This window comes from Corythoichthys intestinalis, chromosome 9, assembly GCF_030265065.1.
Source record: "Corythoichthys intestinalis isolate RoL2023-P3 chromosome 9, ASM3026506v1, whole genome shotgun sequence".
Lineage (NCBI taxonomy): Eukaryota > Metazoa > Chordata > Actinopteri > Syngnathiformes > Syngnathidae > Corythoichthys > Corythoichthys intestinalis.
Genome location: NC_080403.1, coordinates 21,480,060 through 21,503,920, shown reverse-complemented (window position 1 = coordinate 21,503,920; position 23,861 = coordinate 21,480,060). Strand labels below are relative to the sequence as shown.

The 23,861-nt window shown below is 40.1% G+C and overlaps 1 protein-coding gene and 2 non-coding genes across 4 annotated transcripts in view; all 3 read left to right on the top strand.

Moving 5' to 3' along the window:
- The window catches only part of LOC130921820 (potassium voltage-gated channel subfamily D member 3-like), a 132,204-nt gene that overhangs the window by 1,432 nt on the left and 106,911 nt on the right, over positions 1-23,861 (top strand). For both annotated transcript variants that reach the window (XM_057846119.1, XM_057846118.1), the window contains exon 2: positions 112-1,271. In XM_057846119.1, the coding sequence (XP_057702102.1) occupies positions 169-1,271 (1,103 nt within the window). In that variant the 5' untranslated portion in view covers positions 112-168. The remainder of the gene's footprint in view (positions 1-111; positions 1,272-23,861) is intronic.
- Positions 16,414-16,486, top strand: trnar-ucg (transfer RNA arginine (anticodon UCG)). Its single transcript has one exon. It is a non-coding gene; the product is annotated as a tRNA-Arg (tRNA).
- Positions 21,182-21,254, top strand: trnar-ucg (transfer RNA arginine (anticodon UCG)). Its single transcript has one exon. It is a non-coding gene; the product is annotated as a tRNA-Arg (tRNA).

The window sequence follows — 23,861 nt, the reverse complement described above, 5'->3', positions numbered from 1 at the left end:
AACAAGGCATAGTATGAAAGGAAAGTACTGTTATTATAACCTGAACAATAAATACATAACATACTGGCTATTCATTTAGTGCTAATGTTGCTAATGTTGCTCTTCTGGCAGATGTCAGCTGATTTTGAGGAAGCCTGAAGGTGAAGAGATCTTTTTCCAAGACTTGCCATGGCTACGGGAGTCGCTGCCTGGCTTCCTTTCGCACGGGCAGCAGCCATTGGCTGGATGCCCGTCGCTAGCTGCCCCATGCCTGTGGCGCCGAGAGACCACCGTCGCCGACAGGACGAGCTTATTGTCCTGAACGTGAGCGGCCGTAGATTCCAAACGTGGAGGACAACTCTGGATCGGTACCCAGACACCCTACTCGGCAGCTCTGAGAAAGACTTTTTCTACAACGAGGAAACCAAGGAGTACTTCTTCGACCGAGACCCCGATGCCTTTCGGAGCATCCTCAACTTCTACCGGACTGGGAAGCTGCACTACCCACGGCACGAGTGCATATCAGCCTATGACGAGGAACTGACTTTCTTCGGCATCATCCCGGAGATCATCGGCGACTGCTGCTATGAAGAATACAAAGATCGGAAGCGGGAAAACCTAGAGCGACTTCAAGACGACCTGGAAGAGAATAAGGACGTCAAGCTGCCTCACATGAACTTCAGAGAGACCATGTGGCGTGCTTTTGAGAACCCTCACACCTCCACCATGGCACTGGTGTTCTACTACGTCACCGGCTTCTTTATTGCTATCTCTGTTATCACCAATGTGGTGGAGACGGTGCCGTGTGGTTCTACCGCCACCCAAAAGGACATGCCATGCGGCGAGCGCTACACGGTGGCGTTCTTCTGCATGGACACAGCCTGCGTCATGATTTTCACGGTGGAGTACCTTCTGCGCTTGTTCGCCGCCCCGAGCCGCTACCGCTTCATGCGTTCTGTGATGAGCATTATCGATGTGGTGGCCATCCTGCCGTACTACATCGGCCTGGTAATGACAAACAATGAGGACGTGAGCGGCGCTTTCGTCACACTGCGGGTTTTCCGAGTCTTTCGCATCTTCAAGTTCTCACGCCACTCGCAGGGCCTGCGTATCCTGGGCTATACGCTCAAGAGTTGTGCTTCAGAGCTGGGTTTTCTGCTCTTTTCTCTTACCATGGCAATCATTATCTTTGCGACGGTCATGTTCTATGCTGAGAAAGGCTCCAGCTCCAGCAAGTTTACCAGCATCCCAGCCTCTTTCTGGTACACCATCGTCACCATGACCACACTGGGGTAAGTTATTAACATCATATACGCTCTCTCTCTAAGAATGCCAGATTTACATCAAATGCAGGGGATCATCACATTATTACAGTCCTTACATTCACTTTGTACTAAATAATTGGCTTTCACTTGGAATTTCAGGATGCCATCAAAAGGCAATCAAGGCCATATTCTCAAGTGGGCTAAAGTCAGAAATGACAGAGACCTGTCAAATCAAGTCAAGTGTTTTTTTAATATATTTAGCCCTAAATAAAAAAAAAATGTCTTCAAGGGCTTTAGTCGAGTAGGAACCACTGATAAAAATGATCCCTTTTTCATGATTTCCACGCAAGAAAATGTGCAGAATTGACACAATTTTTTTACCTAAAATGGTTTTTCAGGACGTGGCAATGCGTCTGAGGAAGTGGTCTTCAAATTTGTCATTTGTGAGCCATTCAACAGAAAGGCAGTGAAAGTGAAAACATTCCTCTTTGCCAGGGATTTGGGCAAAACAAATATGCTGAAAGGTAGGACATGGCCACTAAAAGTACAGCCAGAACACCATATGTCCGCCCAAGTCTAAAAAATAGCTGTACTGTAGTTCTTGTTTAGACTCTGAATGGGTGGGAGTTAAATGTATTTTCACCATGAAAACTGCACAAGGAGTCATGTGAATTTTAAAATCATCAATTTCACTCATCCACCATTTGATGCGGTTTCTCCATAACTTGTGCGTCAAGCGTTGTTTCTTCGTCTTACACAAGCAAAAGACTTGCCAGTTGCGGCTTGTTGGCAGGCACCCGGAGTTTATGTAAGCAACAGTGAAAATGAAGTCGATATGCTTTTGCTTACACTTTGTTGCAAACACGGCAGTTGGCCGACAGTTGGCTACGTTGGCCGACTGTCAGTTCAGTGTGTCACAAGCAGGTGGACTTAACTTGACCTTCTTCAAACTTTTGAATGCATATGTCCAACTGTGCAATGTTTAACTCTTAGGTGATCCTGTTTTAAGCCTGACAATGTTAAGGCGGTTTTGATATTGTCAAGTGTCATCTTTGTCTTATAATGTCAAAATGTGAACATCGTGAAGATGATGAACGTTTAAATACCAATTGTAATTGAACCAAGAAAATAATTGGTTAATTTTGGATTTCAGCTTCTAGTTAGAGAACAAGCCGTTAAAAATGTTCGGAAATATTGAACACCTGGTCATCGCAGTCAAATGATTTGCGAAAATCAATTTAGGTTGTAGTGCATTTTTAGCCATCTGGAAATTTCACCCAGAAGTCACATATCCTTAATGTTTTCTTACATCTTGGAGCATGATTTCAGCTTATAAATTCCAAAAGTTTGCCCGTAACTGCAATAAAGCATTTCATTGTGTTTTCAATGCCATTGTTCAGGTACATCTAAATTTATAAATCATAAACTTTTCCGACACCATCACGAGAACCATACATTTTACGACACACGCTTAACAACTTAATGAAATAAGAGTGGTTGTTTTTTATATTGTGGTTTATTCCAACTGCTAACCTCCCTCAAGCAACATATTTATGACTTTGGTGTTCAGTGTAAGAAAACAACAACTGCTTTGTGAGAAATTGATTTAAAGGCGCCATAAAGTCCGCAGCAATGTGTGTTGAGCCCGAAGGCAAAGAGTCCCATGAGGCTTCTTCTGTCACATTTATTATGATTCAACACACTTAATATTTCACAAGCTGGCCGAGCTCCGTGGCCGTGACCCGCGGGGCGAATGAGAAGGTACTGCTGAAGTTGGTTGCAAAGTGAATGAATGATAGTCTCGACACTTTCTTTTAATGAGAGCCAATAAACTATTATTAATTCAAAGGCATATTTTGCCATAAAACTTTGAAATGGACCTAATTAGCCTGTGGTATAGCTAATAAAGTGAACTTAGATTCTAGATTTTGGATATTGATCTCATGCTTTTCAGCGTGATTCTTACTCAACACACAACACTGCTACTGACGGCGATAGATGTCCATACCATTGAAGTGGGAGCATTGGCTGCCACCCTCCCAGTACATATCAATATATTATATCATATATTGTACAGTATATCCAAGACATAGAGACTTAGGCGGAGTTTGACTTTTGTGGCGGGGGAGGTGGCAAAAACATGTTGATGACCCTGAAACACAGTGTCAGCAATAAAATGAATTACAAGATATATGCTTGGATAGTAGCTTAGCCCGGGCTCAGATTGAGTCCCAACTGTGTGTGTGCGCACGCATGTTTTTCTGTCTTACTGAGTGGAGAAGTAGACGCCGCATCCTTTTGATAAAATATTCCAGCCAGGAATATTTATAATAATACGCTGACAACGAGTGGTTTTTTTTTTTTTTTTTCCCATCATTTTTGAGGGGAATTCTAAGTCAGGCTGCTTAGTACAGCTGTTCATTGAATATGGTACGCCCGGTGGTGGCTCTGTTGTACAATTAACGTCTTTAGGTTGGCAAACTGAAACTTCCCTCACCATTTTGGCGGTGCTCTCTGGCATTTCATGGTCCAAATCTTCAATCCTTGGTTCTCGCATAGTAGTTGTTATAGCTTTTGAAAGCTGTGGTTTGAAATAATTATGAATATCCATCTTGCATCTTCTGTCCTCATGTGGTTTTGGCTAAGCAAAGCAAATGACCGTCTCTAAGGTGCTAGTCACATGATCTGTTCGAAAAATATGCTTTACATGTTTTACAACCTTTATAGACAACATTTTGCCAGCAAAGTATTATTTTAAAATCATATATAAAGTCAATTACAAGCAATGACATTTTCGGCCACTGAGGGGGCTATGCTCCCCCCATTCACCCGGCCCCTGTTAACTCATTCACTCCCAGCCATTTTCACCGGAGCAACCCCCTTCACTCCCGGCCGTTTTTCTGGATTTTGACTGATTTTACAAGGCCCACAGAAAATTCAGTTCTATTGCTATATAAACATGGAACCCACCAAAAGAAAGATTAGACTCTCTTCTTTCAGCAGGAAAAAAAAGTTAGTTCATATCTTTTTCCATTCTTCATCCATCAGCATTAGAAAAAAGCTTAGTTTTTTTAATTTTTCAATTTCTGATGAAAAACCAGAGAAATTGAGCTTTTTGTAAAGCATACATTTGAAACATAACTTTGACCTAAACGCAGCTATTTTTTGCTTTTGTTCATCATCTGAATAATGTTTTCCTTCCACAAAATAACATAAACAACGAGACAAATAGAGCTTTTGATAACAAAGTAACAATTTATTTACACATAACTAAACTATTGAACTGAGAGATGACGCTGTTGTGCGCGTTACTGGCTGAGTCACGAGACACTAGAGAGACATGAGCGGCCGAACACGGCAAAGCGAACTCTACTCAATGAGCAACACAGACTCAACAACATCATCCGCTACACTGGTGATCCCGATCGTTCTGCTCGGATGTCCAACGCCTGGCATCCTGGACGTCCTCCGGATTGTTCTGCTCGGTCGTCCGCTGCCTGGCGTCCTCGACGTCCTCCTGGTCGTCGCGCTTGGTCCTTTATCGCCTGGCGTCCCGGACCTCCTCCCGGTCGTCCTGCTCGGACTTCCCACACCTGGCGCCCTGGACGTCCTCCTGGTCGTCCGTTCGGTCGTCTTCGACCGGCGCCCTGGCCGTGCGGCTCGACCGTTCATTCAGTTAAATCGTGTTGCGCCTGGTGTCCTGTGTGGGTGGATTCTGGGGGGGACCTGTGTGGTGACCGCTGTCTCATGGCTTGTGTGGGGCATGTTGTGTTCCTGGAGGGGGAACTGGTTTGGCCGCGCGCGTTTCCAGCTGGGTCGTTCTCCACATTTTTCTCACACTTCTTGCCTCTTCCGACTTCCGTATACTGACATATGACTTCTTACCAAATGCCCTACTGCTCTCCAGTGGCCAGTTTTATTGCTTTAAAATGAATTTTGACCATTGTGCTTTGGAGTGAAGTTGCATCAGAACCTAGAGATGTCTCTTGTGAAAAAAAAACGTAAAAAACGTATAAATACGTTTTTGGGATAGTGAAACAAAAAATTTAACGTATTTATACGTTTTTGGGAGCAAATGAGTTAATTTCCGCGTATGATCAAAGAGATATGTCCTAGAGGTGCTGTTACACTATGATGACTGAAAAATGGCTGTTGTTCACTTTTTCGGCATTATTTTGCATCTCCCACTTTATTGTTCTAAAGCCACAGAGAAAAACTAGGTGGAGGTCTGTGTCGTTATTGGGCTGTAATCGAGCCCACCAGTCCAGATGAAACGATTTGTCATGTCACGCCTCATTTGGTTCGTAATTAAAAGGATGATATGACCTTGTAACTTTTTACAGAGCTGGAAGTCGCTACGTTTTTGCTTGCTTGTCGTTTTTTGACTAAACAAAAACCAGAATTGGTGTGACTAGGGATGGACGATTAATTGAATTTATTGATTGATTTAATTTTATTTCTCACATTGTAGACGTCTTCTAGTTGCCTTTAGCAACATTGTTGCGTACACAACGTAGTATTGTTTTTTTTTTTTTTTTTTTGGGGTGGGGGGTATGTTTCCAAGCACATATATTTATTGTCGTCTTACCTCACCTTCTGAAGTTTACATTTGAAAAGGCAAAGAGAGAACCGAAGGAGCTAATGGTTCAATTAACCGAGCAGTTTGATAACTATTTCTTTCATTTAAATTTTAAGATTTATTATATTTAACTACATTTGACTAAGATTAAAGTAATTGTATGTATGGATGTTTATGTAAGTTATTGCTGGGTAAAAAAAAAAAAAAAATCAAACAAACAAAAAAAAACAACAATAAAAAAAGTAAAAAAAACATGGAGCTAAACTTTCTCTGAATAATGCTATTGTCCTTTTTTAATAAAAGGGGGAAAAAATGGATTGAAATCAGAAATGTTATCCTGAAGCTAAATTCTTGACTCCTTTTAGTGATTGCTTAATAGTCATTGTTCTATGCTATTTGAACACGTGTGTCTGCATTGCTAAGGTCCTTTACAGTCTTCTGAATTATACTCTCGCTCATTTAAAAAAAAAAAGAAAAAAACAACCTGATAGACATACCAAGGTGAAACCTTATGCAAAATTGCACGGCAACAGTCAGATACGATGTCTTTGAGTGAGACAGCATTATATCTGAACAACAATAGACTATCCAAATGCTCAGAAAAAAAGAAAGAAAATCAACCGCATTGCCAGCCAAGGACATCCTCTGAAAAAAATATAATACTGGATGTACGTTCAAGGCTTAGGCAAAAAGGTAACACCAAAATTGTATTGAGGAACTTTCACAATCTGTCCCCCACATTTTTTTCTTTAAAGTATATTAAAGGTTTGAATGTGAAATTCCATTTAGACAAATATAGTTTAATATAGTCCCAGTGCAGCCCCCATGTAAAATGATAATAACAATATCCTCTCAGTATTCCGTTGCTGACAGCCCACCACATTCCAACTGCCTTTGATCGTAATAACTAAAATGCATTTGTCTTCTTTATTCCACTAACTTTGCAATGCTGCCTTTTGATTTTTTCATACCAATCGTCCAGAGCTAAGCTGTTAAAAGAAAAACAGCAGTTCGGTGTAAACAAAAATTATTCACGGATGATGCTTGGAATTAACAACGTGTCTTCATATGCGTATGTTCACAGTAGAGTTCAGCAATTAGCCCATCTGTTAATACAATATACTGTATATAGTGTATAAAGTGAATTTCTGATTACCTTGTAGTATTTGTTATGCATTGCGGTGAGTTTGTCTGCCTCTTTGTCCGGAGGTTCTTGCTTTAACACTAGGAAAAACTTGGCAGGTTGGCTTGAGGTAGAGAGAATAAACAAACACAGAGAAAACAGGAATGATGGGTAGACAATAGGAAAAACAACAGCTGTGTCAACAACAGTAATAGTCCAATGATGACAGCAACAACGATGTTGCTGGCCCACTCCCAACCTCATCACAGCTGATAATAAGCAGATAAATGTAAAGGCGCACCTCCAGAAGCTGAGCGCACCAGCCACAGGAGAGGGAAAGACAAATAGAAAAAAGCTAGTAAATACCATAGTATTAGGTGTGATGTCATTGTAAACAAGGTGAGAAAAGGACGCGAGAAGGATAGTAAGAAGAGAAGAAGCAGAGTTTGGTGATTGAAAGGACATTGCTCAGCTGTCAAGGCCTATGGCAGCATACCTATGAGAGGAGACAGAGTAAGACTGAGTCTGGGTTTAGAATTCTATTAGGTTGAAAGGCCACCAACGTCTTTAAGTGTTTCTCAAAGTGTAACCTTTTCTAATGGCAAAAAATTATAATTATCTGGGGGCGTGATCATAACAGCAAACTCATAAAGAAAAAAGCACCACTAGCTACTAAGTTGGCATTGGAAATGTAAACAATTAAGCCTCATTGGTAGCGAAACTAATTGTAAGGGGGGTTTTACTTTAAAGGAATTTTCAAAACTAGCAGCAGCCTAGTGTGAAGGTTTCAACGGCTACCCATGCTTAGTGTATGTGGGAAGGGACTTGTTGGCGAAAATGAATCGCGGCGGCCTTTTTGAACAGAGCGGAGAGTCTTGAGATAATTTTGAACTGAGGCCAAAACAGAGACTTACTTTATTTTCACAGAGCTAACGAGCTGACGTCAACAATGCAATAGCAGAAGGGCAGGTGTACTTACAGTATATCTGTGCGATCAAGCTGTTTCGGTAGAAGGATATACGCAATTCACGACTGCCAAAACCTTCATAAATACGCTTTTTCAAAGTTTTGTGAGCTCTGGGACACTCGAAAAATGACTGTCACACCTCTCGTTGCTAAACTAAAGGATACTTCAATGTGCGTCAGTGTGGAAATGTAGTTCGCGAATAACAACAACAACAAAAAAAACGTTACCATCTTACCGACATTAGTAAAACTCTTTACATGGCAATCATAATGTCCCCTACTGAAATACGAAAAGTTTTTTTTTTTTTGTCCAACAATGAAATATTGGTGGTTGCGACTATAGTAAATATGTTTGCTAGAGTCCACCCGCTTTTCACTTTCTGGCAGTGTCTACGTCAGCCTGCGTGGCTCCTCCCGTTTTGCCCTTGCCGTGCACCTTTCACACTAGTCTGCCGTTAGTGTGAAACAGCCTTAAGTTACAGTGGTATGAAAAGTATCTGAACCTTATGGAACGTTTCTGCATAAAATTGCCATCAAATGTGATCTGATCTTTGTCAAAATCACACAGATGTAAAAACAGTGTCTGCTTTAACTGAACCCACCCAAACATTTATAGGTTTTCATACTTTAATGAGGATAGCATGCAAACAATGACAGAAGGGGGAAAAATAACTAAGTGAACCCTCTGCCTAAGGAGACTTAAACAGCAATTGAAACCAATTTTTACCCAAAAATTTAATTCAGGTCTGAGCCCAATCACTGAAGAGTGGTTTAAAGCTGCCCTGCCCACTATAAAAGACACACACCTGGTAAGAATTGTCTTGATGAAAAGCATTGTCTGATGTGCATCATGGCTCAGTCAAAAGAGCTGTCTGAAGACCTGCGATCAAGGATTGTTGATTTGTATGAAGCTGGGAAAGGATACTAAACCATCTCTAAAAGTCTGGATGATCATCAATCAACAGTCAGAAAAGTTGTCTACAAATGGAGAGAGTTTGGCACTGTTGCATCTCTCCCAAGGAGTGGCCATCCACCAAAGATGACGCAAATAGTTCAGTGCAGAATACTCAGAGAGGTAAAAAAAAGAACCGTAGAATGTCTGCTAAAGACGTACAGAAATCACTGGCAAAGTCAAATATCTCGGTGCACACATCAACTATATGTAAAACTATGGCCAACAATGGTGTTCATCGGAGGACTCCACAGAGAAAGCCACTGTGGTCTAAAAAAACATTGTTGCTCATTTATTGTTTGCAAAAAGGCACTTGGACACTCCACAGAGGTTTTGGCAAAATATTTTATGGACTAATGAAACCAAAGTTGAATTGTTTGGGAGTAACACACAGCGTCATGTGTGGAGGAAAAATGGACCAGCTCACCAACATCAACACCCCATCCCCACCGTGAAGCATGGTGGAGGGAGCATCGTGATTTGGGGCTGTTTTGCTGCCTCAGAGCCTGGACAACAAGTTTATCAGGATGGTAAATGGTGTTATACTTGTGTAGCGCTTTTCTACCTCTCAAGGTACTCAAAGCTTTACACCACATTGCCATCTACCTACTGGTGACACAGCACCAGGAGCAATGCGGGGTTCAGTATCTTGCTCAAGGATACTTAGGCGAGTTCATCAGGGTGGAGAATCGAACCCACAACCTATGGGTTGGGGGACAACTACTCCACCACTGAGCCACGCCATCCCCTGATGTTTTGCTGGAAAGCCTGAGGCCGTCTGTCAGACAGTTGAAGCTAAAAAGAGGATGGATGCTGCAGCAAGACAATGATCCAAAACACAGAAGTAAATCAACTTCAGAATGGTTTCAGAAGAACAAAATACACGTGGAGTGGCCAAGTCAAAGTCCAGACTTGAACCCCATTGAGATGCTGTGGCATGACCTAAAGACAGCGATTCATGCCAGACATCCTAGGAATCTGACTGAACTACAGCTGTTTTGTAGAGAAGAATGGGCCAAGATTAGTCCTGATTGATGTGCCAGACTGATCTGCAGCTACAGGAAGCATCTGGTTGAAGTTATTGCTGCCAAAAATATTAAATGTGATGGTTCACTTACTCATTTTTCCCCCTTTTGTCATTGTTTGCATACTATCCTCATTAAAATATATATTAAAAAAAAAAAAAAACTATAAATGTTTGGTGGTTTTAGTTCAGGCAGACACTGTTTTTCCATCTGTGTGATTTTTGACAGCGATCAGATCACATTTGATGGTGATTTTATGCAGAAATGTGAGAAATTCCAAAAGGTTCAGATACTTTTTCATACCACTGTACCTGATTACATACAGGTCAATTAAAAGTCAAAAACATCAAGTAAACTTTCAATCTCAAATGTTGCTAATTCTTTCTCACTTCTGAATCATCTCAGGTGCCAAACCTCCCTTTGCTCTGCTTCTGTTCGCTTATCCTATGACTTGCTGCTTGCAAACAACTGTCCTCATATTGTATTAACATTTTATTTAGACCCCTAAAATGGGATTAAAATCTTTTATAGGAGTGTCCTGGTCAATGTGACAATACATCATCAGTAGGGCAAAAATAAACACATCTCACAATAGTGTCAGCCCAGTTCAAGTTCCCAATTAATGGGTGAACAATCAAATGCTTGCTGAATTCTTTCCTGGAAGTTTATATTCAACCACAGTTATAGCAAAGCTCCTGAAGCCTAAGGTAGATCAACGTGAAGTCACAACGTGAACCCTTTGATGAATGTTTCTCCTCTGGTCTCTTGCAAATGAAATTAGAAGCACCACAATTGCTGTCAGGTCATACTGAACCTACTAACGAGCTGGTTTTTGGCTCAAGAGCTGTATGTTTGACGCCCTGGTCTTTGTCACGTGACCATAGCTAGAGGCAGTTTAAAGAGATACTTCCCGAGGTATTGTTGCACTTGGATAAAGTTAGAGAGATAGTGAGAGGCAGATGGAGAAGAAGCTGATAAATCCCAACTAAACCCTTTCTTTGCTGAAGGGTTATTTCGATTCATAAAGAGTGCATATTTTCTTTACATGACACATTCTAATATCATTTTTTGCCAGTTCTCTCTGCCTTCAACATGGTCATGCAGTAACAAAGTCAAAATCTCAGTTTATTATGCACACTCTCATTAATAATTCACAATCCACATAAAGCCAGTGGGATCCAGTTTCTATTTTATTTTGCTCTCTGACTTGAGTTAGGCTATGTAAAATCTTAGCAAATTTAACACACACACACAGAAAAAAAATAATGGTAACACATTTCAATAAGGGTCCCTTAATTACCATTAGTTAATGCATTTTAGACAATAACTCATGTTTAAGTAACATGACAATAATTGATATAATTGCTTATCCAACATTTATTAATATATTAATTGGGGCTGTCAAAATTATCATGTTAACGGGCGTTAATTAATTTTTTAAATCAATCACATTAAAATATTTGACGCAATTAACGCAGATGCCCCACTCAGACAGATTTAAATGACAGTACAGCGAAACGCTCGCCTGTTGTGTTTTATGGAGTTTTTCCGACCTCTGCTGGCGCTTGGGTGCGACTCATTTTATAGGCTTCAGCACCCATGAGCATTGTGTAAGTAATTATTGACATCCACAATGGCGGGCTACTAGTTTTTGTTTTTTTTTTGATTGAAAATTTTACAAATTTTATTAAAACGAAAACATTAAGAGGGGTTTTAATATAAAATTTCTATAACTTGTACTAAAATTTTTCTTTTAAGAACTACAAGTCTTTCTTTCCATGGATTGCTTTAACAGAATGTTAATGATGTTAATGCCATCTTGTTGATTTATTGTTATAATAAATACAGTCCTTATGTACCGTATGTTGAATGTATATATCCATCTTGTGTCTTATCTTTCCATTCCAACAATAATTTACAGAAAAATATGGCATATTTTATAGATGGTTTGAATTGCGATTAATTGCGATTAATTATAATTAATTAATTTTTAAGCTGTAATTAAGTCGATTAAAATTTTTAATCGTTTGACAGCCCTAATATTAATAACATGAGGTAATGCATTAGTTAATGCATTAGTCAATGCATTAGTTAATTCATAAACAGACAGTAACTAATGGTTTGGTAAAATAAAATAAAAAAAATAGGCCTATATAGGGTTAGTAGGATTTAGAGTTAGGGTTTGTTAACGTAGCATTTTAATTTCTTAGTTAAGGGACACATGTGCTACACTTTACAATAAGGGTCCAAAAAGCATTCAGTACTGGTTAATAAACGTTAAGGGAGGGCACTTAAGCATTTATAAATTCTTAGTTAAGGGACACATGTGCTACACTTTACAATAAGGGTCCAAAAAACATTCAGTAATGGTTAATTAAGGTTAAGTAATACTTATGAGCTACGTTCACTTGAAATAATACCATACTTAAGGTTAGGTTAGCAGCACCCAAAGACTCACAGAGCAATGTTAAAATAACATAATCACTTACTAGTACCAGTATACATTAATAATTATTTATGAATGCACTAATGTATATGTGAATTAATGTTAAGTAATGTATTATATATATTATACTGTATATTATAACCTAACATTGAAACATCAACATTGTAAGTCGAGAAACCAACGTATCCTGATTCCTGTCTATTTTCTAGCATGACACTGCAAGGAATTTCGGAGCACATTGCTCCATTTGAAACACTCCTCAAATGTCACGAACACATTACAGCCCCTGGTCCAGGTTCTCAAAAATTGCTCCGGGTTTGCTGCACAAATCTCACCCAGACTCGTCGAAGTGCATCCTCTTTTGGAAATTTATATGTGGGGATCTGTAAATCTCAATTTGCAACACTCTTGCATCCACTGACAATGCAATAGTTTGGCATTTTGTGGCGGAAAGCTCAACCTGTAAGACACGACAAGTCGACAGTCTTTCTACTTCCGTTCCCGCTTGTAACGTAATCTCCGAAAACTGCCGAGAATACCCGATCGCGACGTTTAAATTTGCATTTCAGTAACTGACGACACGTGAGACTGATAGTTAAATGCCTATAAAAACACTATGCCACTGCATTATTTTAAAACAGCTTTGGATTCTGTAATATTTCATTGTACAGTAGTATCTCTACATACGAAGTTAATTCATTCCAGGACCTTGTTTGTAAGCCGAAATGGTTGTATGTCCAGCAGAATTTTCCCACAAGAATGCATTATAATTCCATTAATTCGTTCCACAGCCCGAAAACATACACTAAATCCTTAATAAATACTACTGGTACTATTACAAATGGCAATAACACATAGCAAAACAAATAAATTATGAATTAAAATCAGAATGATAATACAGTATAATAATAATAATACTGATTATTATTATTATTCCTGTAATGATGTAACAAATCGGGTTCTAATGTGTTTTGCGTGTGCCTGACTGCACCGCGTGGCTGACGTGATTGATTGAGATCGGTGCGGTACAGATTTTACTTTCTCTTTTAATGTTCTGTTGTTGTTGACGTCAACTGCGGCGGACAGTAGGCGTGTTGTGTTGCACAAGTTCTGAAATAAATTATTAAAAACCTGACGAATTTGGCGATTTCTTTGGCGATGTTACATTCCAAGTCCATATTGTTTCCATCTTCATTTCAACGGTAAGCATCACCTTTTTCCATTTTTCACCACCTGCACTAACCTTCTTGGAACCCATGTTGATTTCTCTCACAAGAAAATCCGCCGTGTGTCTGTCTTGCAGGAAAACAAAGAAACTCCAGCGCTGTCATAAATCGGCGTATTTCGAGCACTTCATCGGATGTAGAAACATAGAGTGAGTCAAATTTAACATCGGATGTCTAAAAAGTCGTGTTTTGAAGCGATCGTATGTTGCGGTACCAGTGTATTCTTTTAATATCTGGGCGTTCGTTTTGTGTGATATTTCCCCCTTAACAGTACCGGAACCAAATTAATAAATACAATATCTAAATTCAAGGCAAATTGAGCTTCTAAAAAATTTCTTCTTTCCAGCGTATTTTTCAAGTCAATTTTTTTTTTTTCTATTGGCAGCTAATTTTGCCCTCTGCCCTCATGTCAGACATTTTCCTCTTTACTATCACTGCTGACAAGACACACAAGATGTGTTGATGTCTCACACACTTTTCACTGACTCACTCAGGAATCGTGAAGTCGATCTTGTTTGCCTTTCTGGGCATCCTCACCGTGTCTGCATCTGGACACTGTAGCAGCGCAAGGTAATAGGCCGGTGCTGAGGGAGATATGAGCAGGCGGAGTGGGAGTGGAAGTGTGGTGCAGGTCTGTCCAGGGGTGTTAAATCAAGCTCAGGTGGCTGATAAAAGGCTTTGCATTGAACAAAAGCTAGGTCCACTCCCCCACGGCTGCCTGCCGTCCGAATAGCCTGCTTAGTGGCATCAATGGCGAGGGTTGTAAAAGACTGATCTTTCTCCTCATGATTCTCCGAGAGCTAATTTTAGAGCGCTCGCTCAGTTTGGAAGGCAGTGATCCATTTAGACTGTAATTTGCTAAATTGATATATGATCCAGACAATACCTACATGACAGGTAGTACAGCAAGCGCGTATGTTCGACCGAGTCTTCCACAGCTCAGAAAACATGATTAACCCAATAATGAGAAAAATATTAATGAGGTTTGCATTGAAATGTGACTCTGTGTAATTAGTGTGAGTCTCCCAGATGTAGAGTCCTGGTCCTGGACGTAAGGATTGTTCTGTAGCCACAAAGTGAGAAAAAAAATGTTGCCATGCATGTAGGTCATGTTCCCATCTCTGCCTTAATCAGTGGCTATATATAATTCGCTTTCTTCCGAGACACTTTTAAGATGGCCTCCCTCTGTGTGCTCGCCTCTACATCTCTATTAGACTAAGTGGACCGGGCCCAGGGGCCAGCGTCAGAAAAAGAGAGAGGTCAGACGTTTATTGGACCTCCTTAGTCAAAATGAATATGGGAGAAAGAAGATGAGAAAGGCAGAGCGACACACATTGTCCTTAAATGTAGCTTCCCTTTGGCTCCCAAGGGGAAAACAGCCTTAGCCATTTCGGATATTGCCAAACAAACATGGAAGTAAACAAGCAGAAACTCAACAGGGACTTTGTACTGGGAAAAGGGAAATTGAATCTTTCAACACCTAATAAGCTTTTTATTGCATTTGCTTCCTTTAAAATATTGGAATCATTACTGTGCTCTGAAACCACAATAAGAAAAATCCTTAACTTGGTTAGTGCCCCATATTTTTGTAAAAAGGCATTTATTGACTACTTTGTAACATTTTTGCAACAAGAAAGCTATTTTTTTATGCCGCTAAGTGGAGTCTTCAATAAATCAACACTTTTCTGCCATGCTCAGCTTACATTCTTTCTTAGAGGTTGTGTTGCAATACAGTGGCATAAATAATTGGGTGATGTCGCTGCCTTGCTGAACTCCTCAGGTCAAAATGAGTGCCGCAAGTAGGAAATTGGAATTATTCCTGCCTTTATTGGGCCAAGATGCTCTTGCAGCCAATTTGTCAGTACGATGCTTTCTAATAATAGCCGTGTAATGTAATGCTGTGCCTGTGTTATTTCATTCTGCCAAAAAGTCATTTGAAATTATTTAATTATTGTAAAGGTCTGCAGGCACTGGAACACTAAGTGACCTAAATGACCAAAGCTTTATTGCACAGAGGCTACGAATGCATAGTTTGGTCACTGGTTGCAACCGAGATGCAGGTTTGTCTTAGCATCTTTTAGAAAATGAGGTAATCCCAACTCATCAGGCACTGGAGAGAAAAGCAAAATTAATGTTTTGGGATACCCAGACCTATCCACGGCTGGTGCCTTGGAAGTTGGTTTGGAAACAAGAACCCAAGACACAGGGTTAATGTGACTGCGTGGCCGACTGGATATGGACTTCGGATCAGAAGATTGAGGTTTCAAATCCCTTCGTGGTTGATGTTTTAAGGTGTTGACTTGATAATAAAAGGTTTGGGACGTCCTATAAAGGGCTGGTGTAAGTGGTGTCTCCATTCAGAAATGAAAGTAAAGGAAATTATGCCATTTACACTACCTGAGTGAAAAGGGAAAGGCATTGTGAAGTACTAAACACCATCCATGACAGACACCATTTCAGTTATCTTCTCCAAGACACCATTTGAAGACTTGCAGTTTTTTTTTTTTTTTGATGAACACTAACCATTGAAATCCAGGGCTACGTGGCCTAATGGACAAGTCATCTCACTTCGGATCAGAACATTGAGGGTTCACGTCCCTTCTTAGTTGAGGTTTTAGCTGATGGCTCGTTAATAAAAAGTTTGGGACTTCCTGTCAAGGGGTCATGAAAGTAGTGGCTCCATTCAGAAGGAAAAAGTAAAGGAAATTCTGCCATTTACATCACGAGAGTGAAAAGGAAATTACATTGTGGAGTACTGAAGACCATTCACCACAGACATCTTCTCCAAGACGCCATTTGAAGATTTGAGTTTTTTTTTTTTTTTTTTTTTAACACAGAACTTTGTTATTAAGAACTACGTGGCCTAATGGATAAGGCGTCTGACTTCGGATCAGAAGATTGAGGGTTCAAGTCCCTTCGTAGTTGAGCTTTTAAGCTGTTGGCTCTATAATAAAATGTTTGGGACCTCCTATAAAGGGCCCGCTGTAAGTGGTGTCTCTATTCCGAAATGAAAGTCAAGGAAATTATGCCATTTACATCACGAGAGTGAAGAAAAGACATCGTGCAGTACTGAACACCTTTCATGACAGACACCATTTTAATTATCTTCTCGAAGACACCATTTGAATATTTGTATTTTTTGTTGTTGTTGTTGTTGAACACTAACTACTGAAAGTAAGGACTACGTGGCCTAATGCAGGGGTCCCCAACCTTTTTTGCACCAAGGACCGGTGTTATTTGGGTCTTTTTTTTCACGGACCGGTGTTCTGACAAATTTTGCAACCCATCAAAAATTGCAATGATGCGGTTCTGCGCATGCGCGTAACGTTAAACATAGCCGCAAAATGCGCAAATGCAGCGATTCCAAAGTAAACACTACAAACTTTCTTGAAAGAAAGGAATATTAACTTACGTTTGATCATGGAAGGACTTGTAGAAAAGTTCTCCTCAGACTCATCCTGCCATGTAAGCTTCACACAACAGCTGCACACTGCGCTCACTATTAACGACTTCGCCTTGTCGTTAAACATTAATTAAGAAGCCCGCTTCACGAAGATACGATGTTAGAAATTGTAGCAAGGTTTTCAACGCTTTTGTCGCCATGTCAGGATATTCCAGAAAGACTTTCATCCAGAACCTCGGTAGAGTTGTTGTCTCAAATGTACGTTTAATACGGTCGCCGTCATTTGCGATCTCTCTGTTTATTCACAAACGGGTCACGAATCCACTCCTTCGCAGTTTGTGGGTCTTCGAAGTTGTAGGCTCGTCAGGTGCCCTTTTCGCCGTAAAAATATCCTTTTCGCCTTAAAAATATTTCCAAAGACGTCTGTTTTCCTGTTATCTTCGCTCGTGTGGGGCTAATTATTTCCGGGACAAATGTGCTACGCCGCGGCCTAGTAATACGCTATTATCGAGGACAAGCGCACATAGATATATTATATACACAAACAAGATGTTCTGCTAGCAGTCCAATCAATGGACTTCTATGACAACATTGTAATCTATCCCGTAGTATTATATCTAGAGTAGACAGAGATATTGGTGCGTTAAGCAGGGGCACAGGGTTAATTCGACCAGAATGCGGTCGTTATTAAATTATTTTTTTCTTTGCGGCCCGGTCGCAAATGCGCCACGGACCGGTACCGGTCCGCGGTCAGGCAGATGGGGACCCCTGTCCTAATGGATAAGGCGTCTGACTTCGGATCAGAAGAATGAGGGTTCAAGTACCTTCGTAGTTAAGCTTTTAAGCTGTTTGCTCTATAATAAAATGTTTGGGACATCCTATATAGACCCCACTCACATGACGTCACAACCACGTCTCTGCGCCATATTGTCCGTCAGCTCGTCGTGTTTACGCATTACCGCTACGTAAATTCCTCCTATTATGGCGTGTTTTTCTGCTCGTTAACATTAATAATCAAAATGGTGAAGGCATGTGTGGCGGTTGGTTGCAGTAACAGAGAAGATAGACGGAGAGACTTGAAGTTCTACCGTATTCCGAGAGACCCGGAGAGGAGAGCAAGATGGACTGCTGCAATTCGACGAGAAAACTGGGCACCGAACGATCACCACAGACTATGTAGTAGTCATTTTATACCTGGTAAGATGCCTTTAATATATATTTAGAGGGTTTTGGGCTGACAATCACAATTAAGATCATTGCGAGGCTAATCGCCGACAACATACAGTTTCAAATTCAAGATGTTTATTTCTTCCGCCATCATTATTTTTTGAATAATATTTAGCTGGTACCAAGTGAAAGAAGCTGGCTTCATCTACGGATCATCAGTTGAACAGGGGTGTCCAAACTTTATGCAAAGGGGGCCAGATTTGGTGTGGTAAAAATGTGGGGGGCTATCTTGGCCGATTTACATAGAACAATATAGTTAAACAATTTTTAGCAAGCCCTTCTGTGTGTCACATTTGCTTTATTATTATTATTCATAAATTCATAATTTCAACAATCTCGCCTTTGTGGTGTTCTCTTTCGACACTCGGGCTCTTGCGAAATACTGCTGCTGTGAAATTAAACTAGCTTCAAGTTGCTATAATTTCTCGCTGCGTATCTTCCTTGTAATGTTTTCGTACATGTCAGCGTGTCTTGTTAGGTAAAATTGCGTCACATCGAACTCTCTGAAAACAGCGATTGTCTCTTTGCAAATGAGGCAGACACAGTTGTTGCGTATTGTATTGAAGAAATAGTCCAATATCCACCTATCTTTGAAGCGTCGGCCATCGCAGACATCCTTTTTTAATTGATTGTCGCCATTTTAGAAAATTGAAAGTAAAGGGTCACACGGGGTAATGTTGCTTAGAGTGCTGCTCTTAAAGTTTTTCAAAGTTTCGTGAGAATAGGCTGAGTTTCTGTGGACAAGATAGTTGTAGATATCAGGGTAGCAGATGTCAGGCAGAGACGGCGAAGACAACGGGTCGAAAAATATCGATTTAGGCATCAAATATGGATCTGGCGAATGGATAGACTGAAGCTTTTTCACATAACGCCTTTTATGCAACGCATCCAATGAGTTTACAGCGTCTGAAAGCAACGAGGCTTCCATGAATTGCACTATAAATTGCACGACAAATTGAAACCATTGAGAATACGGATAAACAATGACGGACAATATGGTGGCCGAATACAGCAACACGTCATTGTGTGACGTTGGTGAGTGGGGTCTATAGGGCCGATGTCAGTGGTGTCTCTATTCAGAGTGAAAGTAAAGGAAATTATGCCACTTACATCACTAGAGTGAAAAAGACCTTGTGCAGTCCTGAACACCATTCATGACAGACACCATTTCAGTGATCTTCTCCAAGACACCATTTGAAGATTTGTAGTTTTTAAAAAAAAACTATTTCATTTATTTATTTTTTAAACACTAACTGTTGAAAGTAAGGACTATGTGGCCTAATGGATTAGGCGTCTGGTTTTGGATCAGAAGATTGAGGGTTCAAGTCCCTTCATAGTAGAGGTTTTAGCTAACAGCGCGTGAATAAAAAGTTTGAGACTTCCACTCAGGGCTCATGTAAGTAGTGGCTCCATTCAGAAGAAAAAGTAAAGGAAATTCTGCCATTTACATCACCAGAGTGAAAAGGAAATTACATTGTGGAGTACTAAAGACCATTCACCACAGACATGTCAATTACATTCTCCAAGATGCCATTTGACGTTTTTTTTTTTTTTTTTTTTTTTTTAACACAAAATTTTAAAATCACGAACTTTGTGGCCTAATGGATAGGGCGTCTGACTTCGGATCAGAAGAGTGAGGATTCAAGTCCCTTCGTAGTTGAGCTTTTAAGCTGTTTGCTCTATAATAAAATGTTTGGGACATCCTATATAGGGCTGATGTCAGTGGTGTCTCTATTCAGAGTGAAAGTAAAGGAAATTATGCCATGTACATCACTAGAGTGAAAAAGACCTTGTGCAGTCCTGAACACCATTCATGACGGACACCAGTTCAGTTATCTTCTCCAAGACACCATTTGAAGATTTGTAGGTTTTTTTTTGTCGTTGTTGTTGTTGTTGAACACTAACTGTTGAAAGTAAGGACTACGTGGCCTAATGGATTAGGTGTCTGGTTTTGGATCAGAAGATTGAGGGTTCAAGTCCATTCGTAGTAGAGTTTTCAGCTAACGGCTCGTGAATAAAAAGTTTGAGACTTCCACTCAAGGGCTCATGTAAGTAGTGGCTCCATTCAGAAGAAAAAGTAAAGGAAATTCTGCCATTTACATCACCAGAGTGAAAAGGAAATTACATTGTGGAGTACTGCAGACCATTCACCACAGACATCTTCTCACTTACATTCTCCAAGATGCCAATTGAAGATTTGACGGTTTTTTTTTTTTAACACAAAATTTTAAAATCAAGAACTGCGTGGCCTAATGAAAAGGCGTCTGACTTCGGATCAGAAGATTGAGAGTTCAAGTCCCTTCGTAATTGAGCTTTTAAGCTGTTTGCTCTATAATAAAATGTTTGGGACAACCTATATAGGGCTGATGTCAGTGGTGTCTATATTCAGAGTGAAAGTAAAGGAAATTATGCCATTTACATCACGAGAGTGAAGGTTGAGATCAGAAGATTGAGGGTTCAGGTCCCTTCTTAGTTGAGGTTTTAGCTGATGGCTCGTTAATAAAATGTTTGGGACTTCCTCTCAAGGGGTCATGTAAGTAGTGGCTCCATTCAAAAGAAAAAGTAAAGCAAATTCTGCCACTTACATCACTAGAGTGAAAAAGAAAAGACATTGTGCAGTACTGAACACTATTCATGACAGACACCATTTGAAGATTTGTAGATTTTTTATTTATTTATTTTTTTAAGGCGTCTGACTTCGGATCAGAAGATTGAGGCTTCAAGTTCCTTCGTAGTTGAGGTTTTAGCTGACGGCTCGTGAATAAAAAGTTTGAGACTTCCACTCAAGGGGTCATGTAAGTAGTGGCTCCATTCAGAAGAAAAAGTAAAGGAAATTCTGCCATATACATCACCAGAGTGAAAAGGAAATTACATTGTGGAGTACTAAAGACCATTCACAACAGCCATTTCTTATTCACCTTCTCCAATATGCCATTTGAAGATTTGACTTTTTTTTTTTTTTTTTTTTAACACAAAACTTTAAAAACAAGAACTACGTGGCCTAATGGATAAGGCGTCTGACTTCGGATCAGAAGATTGAGGGTTCAAGTCCCTTCGTAGTTGAGCTTTTAAGCTGTTTGCTCTATAATAAAATGTTTGGGACATCCTATATCGGGCTGATGTCAGTGGTGTCTCTGTTCAGAAAAGAAAGTAAAGAGAATTATACCTTTTACACCAGGGGTGGGCAAACCGGTCCTCGAGGGCCGCAGTGGGTCCTGGTCTTTGTTCCAACTGACCCAGCACAGATAGTTTAACCAATGAGGTTTCAGCAGAAATGAGAGCACCTGACTGCAATCGACTGATTGCACGTGTAAAACAGCAGATTGGTGAAAAGGTGTCCTCATAATGGGTTACAACAAAAACCCGCACCCACTGCGGCCCTTTGTGGAATAGTTGGCCCACCCCTGATTTACACAGTGGTTCCCAAACCTGTCCTCGGCTGTTGGTCCTGGTTTTTGTTCCTACCGATCGAGCACAGACCGTTTAACCAATGAGGTTTCTGCTAAAACAATCAGCACCTGACTATAATCAACTGATTACACTTGTAAAACACCAGATTGGTACCAATGTGTCATCCTGTTTTGTTGGAAAGAAATCCAGCACCCACAGCGGCCCGATGTGGAATAGTTTGGGAACCCCTGCATTTACATCACTAGAGTGAAAAAGAAAATACATTGTGCAGTACTGAAGACCATTCACAACAGACATCTTTTCATTTGCCTTCTCCAAGACGCCATCTGAAAATCTGAGTTTTTTTTTTTTAATTAACACTAAATTTTGAAAATAAGTTTGGGACATCCTCTCAAGGGGTCACGTAAGTAGTGGCTCCAGTCAGAAATGAAAATAAAGGAAATTATGCCATTTAAATCACCAGAGTGAAAAAGAGAAGACATCGTAGAGTACTGAAGACCATTCACAACAGACTCATTTCAGTTACCAACACACCCTTTGAAAGTTTAATCCAATAGCAGCTCTGTTGCATGGTGTGTTGGTTGGTTTGTCGGCAATTCATGGGTTTGAAAATACCTCAGACCCTTTGTGCTTTTGGTTTTCTCAATCAGCCTGGTAAAAGGAAGAGTGGGAACAGGAGATTGAGGTTCTAAGCCTCTCCTTGGTAAAGGTTTTATCTTTATAAGCAAGAAAACTGAGCCCATGTTATCATTAGCAGAGGAAGACAAAGTTAGCATATAAACGTGAGAACGTTTCGTAAAGACACGTGCAAGATGCATAATAAGATGAATACTGAAAAGGATATGAGACCCTCGAAGAAGAGCCCTTAATGCATCCTGGCTAACTTGACTCTCTGAAGGTGTTGGCATCAGGACACAAACAAGAGCCTTGAATGACACCGTGCGCTCTTTTTTCTGGCTTATTTTTAGAGGCTTGGCCCTTATCTCACAACACAGGCAGCAAAGGGTTTGGATACCAGGTATACTGTAGAAAACCCACTGATAATTCTTAATGTGCTGTGATAGAAGATACTGACAGGCCGTCATATAGTTACAGTGAGCTGAGGCACAAGACTAGAAAAATAAACATGAGACTTAAAATTAATTGATATAATTTTTTAAAAAGTTGATGAAACAGAATGCATTTTCTAAAACGACATGAATAATAAATATATATGAAGATAAGCTTATCAATAGTGCCCTACTTTTGAATGGCATGACTTAAGATATTGGAAGCAGTACAGCGGGAGAGAGCAGCTTGCATGACTGTTTGTGTTGATTTTCAATTGCTTTGTTTTTTGAGCAATAAGACTTGGCAGTCTGCACCCGCAGACTCCCAATTTTCATATCAGGAGAAAAGTGTTTGTTATAATGCAGGGAGCACATTTATAGGTTGTCCATCTAGTAATGTTTAAAAACACATATTCACTGAGACTCAGGCTTTTTAACAGGATTTTATAGAAACACTGGTTGGGAGATAAACCTAAATGGATCCGTGCTGCTTTTTCATCTGTTTGCCCAAGGTTTTTGTTTTGGTTGTAGAGTCAGGAGTGGGAAGTGAAAATAAAATCTATAAAACTCAGGTCATGTAAGGACACATTCTCTATTAACATTTAACTGGCCTTTTTAACCCATAATTCACTGATTTGATAAAAGCAAGTAATGTATATTGAATGCTATGATGTAAAACAACCTTCAAGTTTTGCATTTCATTTCAGTTCCAACTAGCGTGGCACCGATACGGATATCTGTATTAGCAACAATACAGCACTGAAATGAAGGCCACCGGGGTACTAAACAATAACATGCTGATGCCACTCAATTTGTACATTTCAGCCACTTTCAGACATACGCTGAACTCTGGTTAAATTCCGGGATTTAACTAGTAGCCCTTATGTCTGAAAGCAATTTCCCTGGTCGACTGACATGGACATTAACCAGATCACGTCCTAGTATATTGTCCAGGATTTACCCAGGATGCGACATGTGTGAAAGCAGCCTTTTAATTTCCGGGTCACAGCATGTAAATAGCATGGTGGGCTGATCATTTTTCCCTCTTTCTTCGCAGTAAGACGAAAAGTGGTAAACAAAAATCAGAATTATCAATATGGCAACGTGGTGGAAAAATAGAAAAATCAAGCTGGAAACATATCGAAATTAAATTAATACTAGATCTTAGAGCCAAGGAAGCGAAAGTCCATCGTCAATCTTTGGAAATGTG